This window comes from Episyrphus balteatus, chromosome 2, assembly GCF_945859705.1.
Source record: "Episyrphus balteatus chromosome 2, idEpiBalt1.1, whole genome shotgun sequence".
Lineage (NCBI taxonomy): Eukaryota > Metazoa > Arthropoda > Insecta > Diptera > Syrphidae > Episyrphus > Episyrphus balteatus.
In genome coordinates this window covers 71,705,711-71,720,503 of record NC_079135.1, presented here as the reverse complement: position 1 = coordinate 71,720,503, position 14,793 = coordinate 71,705,711, and the positions used below count along the sequence as shown (strand labels likewise).

The 14,793-nt window shown below is 34.6% G+C and overlaps 1 protein-coding gene across 1 annotated transcript; it reads left to right on the top strand.

The window, feature by feature from the left end:
* Window positions 1-2,748: 2,748 nt before the first annotated feature.
* Window positions 2,749-13,404, top strand: LOC129909875 (adhesion G protein-coupled receptor A3). Its single transcript, XM_055987002.1, has 4 exons — window positions 2,749-3,252; window positions 3,325-3,540; window positions 8,016-8,229; window positions 8,289-13,404. Exons 1-4 carry the CDS (start codon window positions 3,053-3,055, stop codon window positions 12,951-12,953), a joined length of 5,295 nt encoding a protein of 1,764 aa, XP_055842977.1. The 5' UTR covers window positions 2,749-3,052; the 3' UTR covers window positions 12,954-13,404.
* The last annotated feature ends 1,389 nt before the right edge of the window (window positions 13,405-14,793 follow it).

The following is a 14,793-nucleotide window of genomic DNA, read 5'->3' as shown; positions in this document are numbered from 1 at the left end:
ATCCCCCCCCCATTGGGATCGATAATTGTGCAGTATAAACAGTCATGAATAAATAAGTTGAAGAAGCGCACTTTGAAAAAAAAAAAACGCTATGGATTTCGAGTTCTTGATTAGCTTAAAGGTTATAAATATGGTTTACCAACTTTCGTTGCCATTAAGTCGGTGTTTCAAAGAGTGAATTTAGACTTGGTCCAAGCAATGGAGCTCGCTAAAGATTTAAGGGATCAACTAAAAATTAAACGGGCAGAAGACGACTCATTTTCGAAAGTTTTTTGTATATGGGAAAAATTAGCTGAAATCCTTGACATAGGCGTTAAACATAAGAGAATAGATAAGCGACAAAAGAATCGTTCGAACCCTTCGGTTCAAAGTACAGTAAAGAATATTTTCGTGTTACTGTTTTCAATCTTTTTCTCGATTTCTATGTAATGGGCCTTGGAGAAAAATGTACAAACCATGAAAACACACTAGAAGGGTTTCCGGTTCTTTCTAAGGATTCTTCGTCTGAAATAGACAAAGCAGCTAAAAAATTTAATGAAACTGTTGAGTTTTACCAAAAACTAGACCACATAAAATAGAATAAAAACAATAAGATTTCCTTATAGTTTTCATCCAAGAAGGAAATATTAGGTGTGTTTTTTATTACCACCGGTCTTAACTGGACAAAAAAAAACGCCTTGGGGCTTAACCTGAAATCTTGGCAGCACTGTATATTGAATGTTCCGAAAACAGCAGACACAAAAAAATTTAGAGTTGTCATATTTTTCGCTTTAGTCATTTTCTTGTATTTTTCATGTATGTTTTACAGAGATACAAAAATGTATGCTAGCAAAACTATTTTAATACAATTTGTCCTTCCAAACGTGAGTTTTCACGTTTTTTAACAAATTCTAAACAATTTATGAAAAAATTAGTTTGGTAGCACAGATTTAAAACTCTTCAAAAAGTTAAGCCCAGAGAAATCTCCAGGCTAAACAACTAAGCCCAAGGGGCTAAGGTGTTGTTGTATTAAACATGTAAATTGCTTAGCCCAGACTGCGTTTTTTTTGTCCAGTTAAGACCGGTTGTAATAAAAAACACACCTTTTATTTAAACAATCGGGATTTCCTAACTGTTTTACCGACTTCCAAAAAGGAGGAGTTATTCAATTCGTCTGTAATTTTTTTGTGTTTGTCACCTCATAACTTTGGACCATGTGAACCAATTTTGATAATTCTTTTTGTAAGTATTGAAAAGCTGGTGCCTGTTCAGTACTATTAGAAAAACCATAAAACCCAGTTTTGATCCATGGAAGTCGGTTTTGTTTATTTAATAAAAAAAATACGATCATATACGGGATCACCTATTCCAACTTACTATAGAAATATTGGTCACAATTTTTGTTCTAGTGCCAAGTTGGAAAAAATATGAAATTTTTACAAAAAATTTTGAAAGAAAAATACTTCCTCTATGAACTCCTTGAAAGCGCTCGAAAGCTGCACCGAAAAAAAGTTGTCCTGGTATTTATATTTTATTAAAGATATTAGCTACACTGCTTTTTTCTACGTCAACTACCGAAAGAACTTTCTCCAATTTAAAGAGAATAAAAACAATACAAAGAAGCATTTTTAAAACTTAAAAAAAAATTTGCGAACTAGATCTATCCCCCCCCTTAGCAAAAAGCTATCTACGCCACTGTTTGAACTGATTAAGTTTTTGATTTCATTAATGAATATACTAGTATGGGTAGAGTGGTGGACTACCACCAAGCAGATACGAAGTTCGATTCCTGGGTGTGGTAAAAAAATTATATACTTTTAAAATTATTATTAATAGATATACTAAAAACTAATGGAATGTTATATATAATATCAGATCAAAAGATAAAATTCATAATTTAAAACCAGTTAAAAAGGAAATCCTTTTTTGTTTTTGTAGTTGTTTTTTTTTTTTAAATTTCGATAAGACATGTATTAAAGAGCTATACAAGCTCTTCCGAAGCTATCTGTCAAATCTCAAAGCTTCTGTAGAGCTTCGGTAAAGCTTCGTTTAAGATCCTTATAGAGGGTCAAACTTGTATAACGTTCTCCTTTTTCCATGCCCAACAACCTTACTAAAGTTTAAAAGAAGCTGAAATGTAGCGTTTGTAATACCTTAACCGAAGCTGAAATGTTAGTTGGGTACCCCTTTTGTATTAATAATAGGTGTGTTTTTTATTACCACTGGTCTTAACTGGATAAAAAAACGCAGTCGGGGCTAAGAAATTTACATGTTAAATGCAACAACACTTTAGCCCCTTGGGCTTAGTTGTTTAGCCCGGAGAATTCTCTGGGCTTAACTTTTTCAACAGATTTAAATCTGTGCTACCAAATTAACTTGTTCGTAAATTGTTTAGAATTTGTTTAAAAACATCAAAATTGATGTTTGGAATGACAATTATTATTTTAAATATTTATTTAATAGTTAGTTAAACTTTTTTTCTTCAAAAACACACAAGAAACCCCAAAAGCGAAAAATATGACAACTTTATATTTTTTTGTGTCAGCTAATTTCGGAACATTTAGTATGCAGTGCTGCCAATTTTTCTCGCTAAGCCCCGAGGCGTTTTTTTTAACCAGTTAAGACCGGTGGTAATAAAAAACACACCTATTGTGTGCAGAACCTTAAATGAACACTCTATGCTTGTGCTTGTCCCAAATGCTGTACTGTCACCATTTTACATTCATTTTGGTATCACTTATTTGGGACAAAATTTTAACAACTGCCATTTTTATTTGTTATCGTAGGGAGTGCTTATTATCTTCTCATCAAATTTTATAAAATTGCTAATAAATCCCAAATAAATCTATAAATATGTTACCATTAAATCAACCCACAATACTAGTGCCAAATTTATATAAATAAATTTATAAACCACCCTCTTCGAAATGCCTCATAAAATGCCATTGAAAAAAGGACAATTTCTGCGTCAATATTGTGACCATTTACATGAAACATGAAAGAATATTTTTTATCAATCCATTTACGAAAAAAATATATATAATAGAATAAATTATATATTATAAGCAATGAAATGAAGGCTCTATTAGTGTTATTAAGATTAATCGGTTTAGTAATTTTCTGGACACAAGCACAAGCCCTGTGTCCTGAAATATGTGTTTGTGACAAAATCAAGAACTCCTTAAAGGTGAAATGTGGAGGGAGTGCTTCAACAAAGATAACCAGCATGAAAGAATTAGACTTTGCTGAAGACACCGAAAATATTGTAGCATTGTAAGAAATAATTTTCTTTTTTTATTTATTTATCTGTTAAAATATTGAATGTAACTTAAATTTTTGAAACAGGGATCTGGGCGAGAACCAAATTTCCAATATTATTAAAGATGACTTCGCAAACTTTACCAACTTGAGACGGCTGGATTTGTCAAACAACTCGTTGAGATTTATCGACGATTCTATGTTTGGGGATATTCCCAATTTGGAAAAATTGAAATTGGCAGCCAATCTAATTGTGCATATTTATCAAGGATCATTTGAAAACTTGAAAATGCTTAAAGTACTGTAAGTATAGAGAAACTTACAAATATTTAATATTTATTTAGTTTTAAGTTCTAGAAGTTGAATCAACTTATTTTTATAAAATTTTTAAAATAACAATTTAAAAAGGTTAAAGTAACTAGCTTTAAAAAGTTGGATTCCTTTGGGTCAGCATACCTTCTACTTTATCCTGATTGGAGAATTGATTATTCTAATTTTTTTTTCATAGTTTTTATTAGTTTAAAAAAACTCTTATTTATCTTTAAAAAAATGAAAACATATTTTTTTTAATAAGAAATTAGTTTTAGATTTAAATAAATTTAAGTTTGTTAAGTTTTTCACTTCATTTGGGAGTCCGTTGAAAAGTTGAAGCCCTTTGTAGAGTAGGTGGTTTTGCGTTTGTGCTCGCCTGTACAGAGGTAAACGAAAGTCTCTAGCATTTCTTAATTTAATTTTGAATATCATGATTAATGCATTATATTTTAAACACTGGAATACATTTAATCAGTCTAAAGATTGAAGCATATATGCTATCGGAGTATACCTATCGCGTTTTAAAATAATTCTCCTTTGCAGCTTTGTTTTTTTTTTTTTCATTGCACTCATATATATTTGCATCATTACCATTGGTGCACATACTTTTCGTTTTTGATGTATTTATTTTTAATTTATTTTTGCACAGCCATCCGTATATTGAATTCATGTCTGTTTGAAGCTGGGTTTCAAGAGCAAGAATATCCTTATAACTGATATAGATGAGGGTGTCATCAGCAAATAAGCAATTCTTGCAGATAGATTAGGCTTCTCCACAATCGTTTATATAGAGTAAAAAAAGCAAAATTCCCAACACTGATCGTTGGGGCACGCCAATACACACATCCAGTGGACTGGAAAAGGTTTCATTTATTTTAACTCTCTGTGTTCTTTGCGTTTTGCAAAAGATAGCTTTCAAACCATTCTAGTTCTTTACAAAGTTCTTTATAAAGTTTTTTTAATTAAAATTGATCTATTTGGGTCTCAAATGCTAGTTGCAAGTCCAAGAAAACTGCTAAAACGATATTTCCAGTCTCAAGTTCTTTCTTCCATTCATTTATGACCCAATTCAAAGAAGTCTCACAAGAGTGACCATGCCTAAAACCGAATTGTTCCATACAAATTATTATCTCCCACTCCACATAACCAAGTTGGATGCAAACAATCACCTCCAATATCTTTTCATATGTTGGCAGCATATTGATGGGTCTCCATTATTCTGCGTTTTTAACCTTCTCTACTGGCATAGCATCAGAATCTTTCCACTATCAGGAAAAACACCTTCAGTTAAATATAGGCTTATAATTTTAAGCAGGAGGCAAAATTATATCCTTATAGTTAAGTAGTATTTTACAATTTAATCCGTAACAGTCATTTTTCTTATTTATTGATATTATTGTTTCTTCTAACAATACCATATCAATCAACTGAAAATTAAACTCTGTTTCATTTGTTTGTATGTTGTCAGAATATGGAAGAAAAGGAATGTTTCTATTTATAACCTGCACAATTTCAATGAAAAAAGTGTTAGACTCGTTCGCAATTTCTAAGTCAGATCTGACTTCAATACCATTTTTAAACATTGCTAAAATCACTCTTTTCTACCTTCATAACTTGGTTTTTTAAAGTCTTCCAGAGACCCTTTTGGTCACAAGCCTTTTCATCTATTTTTGCTTCAATAAAGCTATTTTTAGATTTTTTGCATTAATTTTTGTACAAGTTCCTACTCGTTTTGTATTTGTCCCATTTTTACAAACTATGGGTGTTATTAAATTCTCCTAATAAATTTGCGTCTACTCAACTCAATTTTTCAATATCATTATCAGTTTGGGCAAAAAGATGCAAGTATTCGTTCTTGCGTGATCTTTTAAGTTTTGTTTTGAAATTTTAATAAAAATATCATCGATGTAAAAAAAGATAGCAGTTTTTAACAAGCCACTTTTGAGATACCATAAAAGGTTAAAAGTTTTTAATATTAGTCCTGAAGAAGGGTATATCCATACCCGAAACGTCGACTGATTGAAATAAAAACCAACTTAAGAAAAGACCTATAGGCTATAGCCCACTGAATCTAGTAGAATTTAAAGAAATGTAAGAAAAATGATAAATTTTTTAAATTCTTTTGCTGTGTTCTTGCTTAAGCCTGATCGAGAGTACAATCTTGTTTAATAAGAGTAGTGCTCTTGTGGGTAAATACAAAGACAAACCAATAAAAATTTTCAGGGAAGATAGTGTGTTTGTATCTTATTCTATTTTTAAATAACTACATTCGTTCCTCTTTTAAGCTCTAACAGCCAATTTCTTTATACAGTTCTAGAACTATACTAATAATAATAAAGTTAGTACTCAAAACAGTATAGACCTTAAAGACGACAGTCTACGGCATAAATAGTTTGATCAAATCAATGAATTTCATTCTTTGCAAGAGATATTGCAGATTTGTTAATTACTTGGGTGTTGTTTTATCTAATTGTTGATTTGTAAGTTTATTTTTTAACATTTACTAGATACATCGGAATCCGGAAATGAGAAATTGCATGGCACTAGCTAAAAGAAATAGAAAGATAGGAAAGAATTTTTGTTGGTAATGGTTATCAGTTAAGTAATACATCCACTCCAAAATTGCCACCCGCTTGTCATTAAGTCAAGAAAAAATCTCTTTACTTCTTACGACATCCGACTTTCAACACAAAATGAGTTTGCAAAAAGACTTCTGTAAAAGGACAGTGCTGAAAGCCATTTACAAGTAAAGTTACGCTCAAATATGAAAACCTAGTAGTCATAAGCTACGACTACATGTCGTGATAAAATAAAAGAAAAGAAAGAACTTATCTAAAAAATATAAAATAAATAGTATTGTAAAGAATATTTAGAAAACTTTTTTTGACGTGTTGCAAGGACTTATAACTCACTGACAATATGTGGAAACAAATTTGGTGAATGATCTTTAAAATACAAATTCTATCCAGTTTTTGGTTTCGTCTAAAAATTTGTGTAAAATGGCTTTATCTCCTTTTGAAAATAAATAATTGAATTATGAGGGTACAAACATCTATTTAAAAACTTTCGATAACTCAATATGACTCTGTTGCTTTAAGGACGGCACGACTGATTCATCCGTTTTGTTGAATTTATTTTTGTAGTTGATGGGACTTGTTTCATTAGTTTCTAAAGAATTCAAAACTTTTTCAAAATTTTTTCTTCGCATGTTTTATTTTGCACATCACATCTCAATTCTTGTCTTTTATCAAATTGCTTTAAAGGTTCCTAAATAATATAAACTATACACTGTCCAAAAAAGATTGTCAGTACAGAGACGTTTGCATTAGGGATGTTGCGGATGTGCATTTTTTCACATCCGCGGATGCGAATGCGGATGCGTATTTGTGAAAGTTAACATCTGCAGATGCGGATGCGGATGTTTAAGAGCATAATATGAAAAATTAATATAAATGAATTAAAATAATGATACAGTTATTAATAATATTTTTATTATTTGCATTTAATAAGAGAAATTAAAAATAGGTGCAATACATCACCCTTCTATGCATCACGTCGCTTACACAGAGGTTGGTAAATTAAGCGCTACTAAATAATTGTTCCCTAGGAACACTGTCTTGTGGAGTGGGTAGAGATTGTCGTTAAAGTCTTCTTTATGAAGAGTTCCTCACAAAGGCTCTTTTTTTGTCCGGAAAGAAAGATTTCTATTAATAGCCTGTTTTCACTACAGCCCAAATTTAATAATTTGGCAAATAAGGTCAGTTCAAATTCCATATTCTAAACATTTCCTAAACGATTTGAAATTTGAAATGAGATAGTAATTTGCGAAAGTATCTCATTTGGGCTCTAGTGAAAACGGGTTATAAAATTAAATTTTTTTGCATTTTTTCTGTGTTTTGGCTAAAAGAATCAGTCACAGACCATTACTCGGTGTGACTCCCATTGGTAAGCGCCATTCGCCGGCTCCGCCCAACTTCTTTCTTGTCGAAACTTCCTTGCATTCGAATCCGCATGAAAATCCGCATTGGTTATTGCGGATGCGGATGTACCAATTTAGGCGAGAGTCCCGCATTTGCGGATGCGAATATTCGCAACATCCCAAGTTTCCATCTCACTTTGGTTAATGCTTCCTAGATAAGTCTATCGCATATAAAAGCTCACACAATAATTGCATAATAATTACAAAAAAAGAAATAGATTTTTTTTTCGACACCGCAGAGGACGCTGCGGCATCACATTCACATGTCGTTCTTGTGGGAAAAAGGACTGATTTGAAGAAAGCTATAGCCCTGTACTGCCAATATTTGTTTGACAGAGTATAGAAAATGCATATAAATAATTTTTTTTCCGAGGACTTAGCGTTTTTCGATTTATATGATTTTACCTAATTCTTATCACCATTTAAAAATAAATCTATTTTCGATCAATTTTCGTTTTTAAATGCTTCTTTCTTATCTGTATTTTAGGGATATTTCCAACAATCCACTGGCATGCGATTGTGATCTAATATGGTTAGTTGCCTGGTCTAACGCTTTAGCCGTTAAACTTTATCAAGCACCCAAGTGTGAGACTCCAATAGATTTCAAAGGTTCCCCCCTGAAGAAGCTAAGAGTTGGATCAGATTTGCATTGTGAGTCTCCATTGCAACCGCTATTAGAACTGAAACCGGACGCAGACCAGGTAACTTTTCTTTAAAAATAAATCCCATTTTATACTAATCTAATTTCTTAAATTTAAAGCTTGTTTTTGAAGGTGATGAAATAGTTCTAAGATGTCGAGCGCCACGAGTGGCCGTTGGTGCACCCAAAGATTCTGAAGATCTTCCAGCTAGAGCACATGTTTTTTGGGGTTGGTCTGAAAAAATAGTTGAGCCCAATTCTACCGATGACATTGTCTACAAGGATCCCACCAAATATTTTCCTTCAATTCAAATCGATGCAAAACACCTCTCGGACAGTGGTCTTTTGGATTCTATATTAAGAATTCCATCTGTCACACGCAATCACACAGGCCTATGGGACTGTCGCTTACGCTCCCAACAAGCCAATCTATCACGAACTATAGCAATAATGGTTATATCAGAGAAAACAAAATATTGTCCTGCGCTGGATGTGCACAACAATAAGGGAAAGTACTTCTGGCCGCGTACAATTCGAGGCCAATTAGTACGTCAACCTTGTCTAGGGGAAGCCCTTACCGAGGTATATGCAACATATTTTTGCAACGACAACGGCGAATGGGTAGATCTCAATACATCACTTTGCCCTTTTATTAGTGAAAACACGAAAATTCTCGAACAATTTGCCAAAGTAAATCTTTCATTAGCCAAAGGAAGCGTCCTCGAGAGTGCCAAACGACTGCGAAACTATACACAGTTTGATGATAACTTGCGAAGACTTCGTGACCCCATTGACATTGTGTTCATAACTAGAACTCTCAGAAATTATTTGGTATTTGTACGACAGGAAAAGGATTTAGGTTCTATGTTGTTAGACATTGTTTCACAGCTTCTCATTTTACCCGAACGAATACTTCACGAAGCTCAAGCAATGGACGGATGTGGAGTAAAACTAATAAATGCTGTAGAAATAGCCGCCCAGTTTACACCATACATTCAACATTCTGCACTCGTGCAGAGCACCGATATCCATCAGACAACTCATAAACCACATCTTTCTATAGACTTTTTTAACATACGTTCGGACTCTTTTACAGGAATGTCTTGTACCTGGATTCGGTCAGAAGTCGATGATAACAAGCGAATTTTTCAATGCAACGCTATGAATCAAACATTGGACATTTTTGGACAACATATTGATGCATCTATTCAAATTCCACCGAATTTCTTGCATCCAAATTTTGCCCATCAGTATATGTCACAGAAACTCATGGTTGCTGTATATGAAAATGGAAACTTCCTGCCACACCAGAACAACGATTCTAACTTGCTTATAACGTCTGTTGTTATTGGTGCCAAAATAATTTCCGACTCAGAAAATATTCGCAATGTCAGTGAGCCAATATCGTTGATGCTTAGAGTACGTGCCCATCACAACAAATTGAGTGCTCCTGTTCCAGCTTGGTGGGATTCTGAAACTAATTCGTGGTCTAGCGAAGTGTGTCAGAATTCATACTATTATCGAGGTTTATTGGTGTTTACATGTAACAGACTAGGCTATTATGGTCTTTTACAAAACCGCAAACACTTGAATGATTTCATTGATGAAAATGCAGGTGCTCGTTTTCGGTACTCACCTCTTGGATTCTACATTGGCTGCTCAGTATTATTTGTTTGCGTCTGGATAAATATCGTGACCTATATCACATTCGGACGTTCAATTCAAATGGCCCGACGGCATCGACACTCCCTCGTTAACACCTGGTTGGCTATATCTGCACTGAGTTTTATATTTGCTCTTGGAATCTACCAGACCGAAGACTACAAAGTATGCCAGATAATTGGAATCAGTATCCACTATTTGAGTCTCTGCGTAATTTTATGGGTTTGTGTGAGTGTGAGCAATATGTATAAACGCTTATCCAAACGAAATCGCCTTCCTATGGAAGATTTGCCTAAAGAAAATATCGGAAGCAAGCCAATATTGGGAATATACCTTGTTGGTTGGGGTATTGGAATGATTATATGCGGAATAAGTGGAGCTGTCAACATGCGGGAGTATGCATCTTATTCTCACTGTTTTCTAGACAATGGACCGTCATTAAGTGCGATTTTTGTTCCATCTGTTATCTTACTACTTTTTCTGGCTATTTTGTTTATTTGCGTGCGATGTCATATAAGGACATCACTTGATCATAACGGACATTTTTCTGAGATCACCCAAGGTACAGAGAATGTAGATCTTGAGTTGTTGGAATCTATTCACAATGCTCCTCATCATCATTATAACCCTTCGGACAGATATCGAAGCCTATCGCTTAGCAATCCTTCGACTAGCATGCTCGAGGATGTGGAACATACCAATTTGGCTCAGCTGAGAGCACATTTTGTCTTCCTTTTCCTTTACATTGTATGTTGGATAAGTGCGGCTTCCAGTGTTGCGACACCTTTCAAGGACACACTTGATTATGAAGAAGAGGCATTTAGTATAATATTCGCCATCACGTGTTCCATTTTGGGTATTTTTCTTTTGGTCTTTTACTCTATTTCCCGTAGTGACGTCCGTTTTCAATGGAGCCAATTGAGCTGTCGGAACTTTTGCTGCTGCCGTTCAAGAAATATAAGTGACCACACAAAAGAAATTAACACTACTGTGACATACCATCAGACCTGCGAAACAGTTCACTCTGCTTCCCGATCCAATAGTCAATGTTCAAAAAATCGACCGCCCAGTTCTCGCAGTAATCATCTGAAAGGTGAAATGAATCGAATTGATAGCCCTAGCAAATTGTTAACACCATCGGCTTCAGCGAGTATTGTGCAACTGAATCGCCAGCAATATGTGCACAATCCAGTGATTCTTACACAAGAAATTCCCAATGCTGATATATTCTACAATCCCAATCAGATAAATGTGGCGCGGAAATTCTTTAAGAAACAAAAACGACTTGCCAAACGAAACAATTTTGAATTGCAGCGTCAAATGGATCGATGCGACTATGGTGATGGGATGAGTGATATTTCTTCAACAGTTGGCATAGGGCCGTATCATTCAAATCGACAAAGAAACATGTCGATTTTTAGCACAGGGAGTAAGGTGAACAACACTAATATCCACGTCAGAGGTGACGTATGTAATTTTTCCAAAGAAGCTCGACAACAGAGTTTAAATCCAAACATTCTCTCAGATAGTTGCAATGAGAGCGACATGATTGTCGATGCTGAACGTTTGGTCTTGGGCGCTGAAGGTATGCGAGCGCTATCGAATCGCAGCAAAATGAACAATAACGAAATGGTAGCAAATATTTATACCAATGTTCCAGAAACTGCACAGCCACAGCATGAAATTGTAACGATGCGTGCCGATGATAAGTTCAGAAAATCACTGAACGTTGAAAAGTTCCTTGAACAAGATGAAATCGACATGGAGCGGAATGATTTGAATTCACAAAATGATCGTAACAGTACTCCGCTTTATGTTAATGGAAACATAAGGAATATAATAACAAATCGAACAGCAGAATCGAGTTGCGTGAGCAGTGTGAACACCAGCTGTAGTCCTAGCAATACGATGTTGGAAACCAAAATTACCGAACCAGAACCAGCTAACCTTACTCCCATAGATGCAATGAATACAATCGGATTACCCTCAGTAGAAGCTCCTCCTTTAGTAGAAAGTAGTGTCGATACTCTGAATACAAGTAGCGAGGAAAATACTCTGGATTTAGACAAAAATGAAACCTATGTTTCGGAGTCGATACAAATTGCCGATAGGGCCTATTATACAGGAGACGATGCTCCAATAAGAATAAGCCATTCGAAGAAATCAAAATCTATGTTGAGCCTTAATGCGGAAACATCCCATCTAAATGGTGGCAGTGGAAGAAAACGCTTTGTCAATTATAGTAAAAATCATGTGCGATCAATTTCTTGCAGTAACTTGTCACAGATAGGTGATGAGTTCCTTGGAAGTAATATTTCTAATCCAGTTCCAATTCGGACAATAGCCGAAAATCGGCCGGGCCTCAGCAGTCCGATATTATTTTCACCGAGCCTTTGTGAGATCAACGATTTGCCTTCGCCGCAAGATCGAAGGAAACCTCTTGTTGTGGCCGATGATGAGTCAATTTCGCTGGAAGATGCGCTCAGCGAAGTGGCTGTTTATAGTCAAGGCAGCAATGTCAATTCAGATTCACTTAATATGTTTGCTCTTAGTATTCGACGCACATTCGCCTCAAGTCCTGCATGTGAAAGTGATCTTAATTATCAAAATTCAGAGCTCAGCATTCGGAGTCATGGGCTGTACGCTCCTCAACCTGATAACGATTTGAACTTGACCCTAACTGGTGATGTTTACTATCCTTATCAGTCTTCAGAGGTTAGCGAGATAGACGAAGCCGATAACGATTTCGATGAAGAAAACGATTTCGATGATTTCAACAGCTGTTCCAACGACTGCCTTCTGCCATCGGAAACTGCCGAACAAGATCACAACAGAAGTCATGCCTCTTTAGATGAACTGTACGAACAGATAACCAGAAGATCAATTTCACATACATCTGATTTGGAAGGAAACGCCGAAGGTAGTTCTATTATAAGCAAACCGTGCGATTTTACTGAAGTTGACACCACCAGAAGTAGTCAAACAGGTAATAGTAGTTACCAGCAGAAAGATACTACCACAGAAACAGTAGAAGATGATAGCAGCCAAGATAGCATTATTTCTTATATAGATCCCAACGGGCGAGGAGCGGCTGCTAGTTCGCTTATTACTCAACAAAAGTAATACTCGTTTGTTGTTTTTTTATTTTTTTGTTTATAACAAAATGCATTTATGTATCTGTACAATTTTAGTCGATAAGCCAAGAGTATTTATTTATCGTATTTTAAATAACTCAACAGATTTTTTTTAATCAACATTATTTAACCGCATTACATCAATCGCTATTTATTCGTTTTGCAGGTATAACAGTTTTTTTTTATTTTTCATTTTTTCGATATAAGCATTTTTTTTCGCCGTTTCTCCTAACATAGACTGAACATAATTTTACTAGAATTTTTATAAACAACGAGATGCATTGAAAAATAAAAAAAAAATAGTTCTTGCCTGATTGTCTTACATAGTTGTTAGAGAATACACTCAAAAAAGAAATTGTATTAAGTATAAATAATGTATAAGTTTTTTTCTATTCATAAATTATTGTAAAGATTTGTTTAAATAAAGCCAGAATTAAAGAGTTTGAAATTGTAATAAGTATTTGTTTTATTTTTTTTTATTTAATCTATAAAAAATGAAGGGCTTTGCTGGATCGCAAGTATCTATTTGGTCTTATAATTCAAGCTTTAATATGCTGTGTAAGGAATACGTTTATACTACGTTTCCACCTACCCTAAATCCGAGATTTAGCTAAGTAGATTTAGCATAAATCTCGAGTTTTATTCTAAATCTCGGATTGAAAGTAGGTGAAAATCTTAGATTTAGGGTAGCTGAACTCAAATCTGAGATTTAGCTAAGTAGATTTAAAATAAATCTAGAGATTTATTCTAAATCTTCTTAGCTAAATCTCGGATTTAGCGTAGGTGGAAACATAGTATTAAGCATGCTTCCGATGGGAAACGAAAGTTAAAGTGAGAAAAGCGAAAGCTTTTTGAACATTTTGTAACGTTTCTCCTTAACAATTTTCCCTATTGTATTGCAATAAATAAAATAAAAAATTAATATGTGGTACGATACCCTCTGGCAGGAGGCTTTGTCAATTCTTCGCAAAGAGGTGGAAGTCGGGATTCGAACCCAGACCTCGATATGGATAGTTAAGCCTGGTATCGATAACTTGTATGGGAATTTTTTTTCGGCTGAAATTTAGCTCGGTCTGCATACTAGGCTTGAAGCTTGGTACGCAGTTCGAGATAAGTTTAGCTCCCATACAAATTATCGAAAAATTTTAGTTCGAATACGAAATTTGGAGCAACTTAAATTCGAAAACGGGAGAAAATAGAATTCGAATCTGGGGTCGAACTACGGCATACGTACGTTAACTTATTGAAGCCTGGTACGCTGTTCGCGCGAGAAGCGTACCAGGCTGACGAGCTAAAATGAGTCCCATACAAATTATCTAATACTACGTTTCCACCTACCCTAAATCCGAGATTTAACTAAGTAGATTTAGCATAAATCTCGAGTTTTACTCTAAATCTCGGATTGAAAGTAGGTGAAAATCTTAGATTTAGGGTAGCTGAACCCAAATCTGAGATTTAGCGAAGTAGATTTAAAATAAATCTCGAGATTTATTCTAAATCTACTTAGCTAAATCTCGGATTTAGCGTAGGTGGAAACATAGTATAAAAATTTTAGCCCAGCTAAAATGTATCCCATACAAATTACCGACAACTTGTATGGGAATTTTATCCTGGCTAAAATTTAGCTTGATCTGCGTACCCAGGCTTATATAAGGTAAATCCAAAAGCATTTTCCGTTAAAATTAATCCAGAAAACCGCAATGCTTTGTAACCTTTAGCCTGGTACGCAGTTCGAGATACATTTTAGCTCCCATACAAATTATCGAAAAATTTTAGCAGAGCTAAAATATGGGTCCCATACAAATTATCGATAACTTGTATGGGAATTT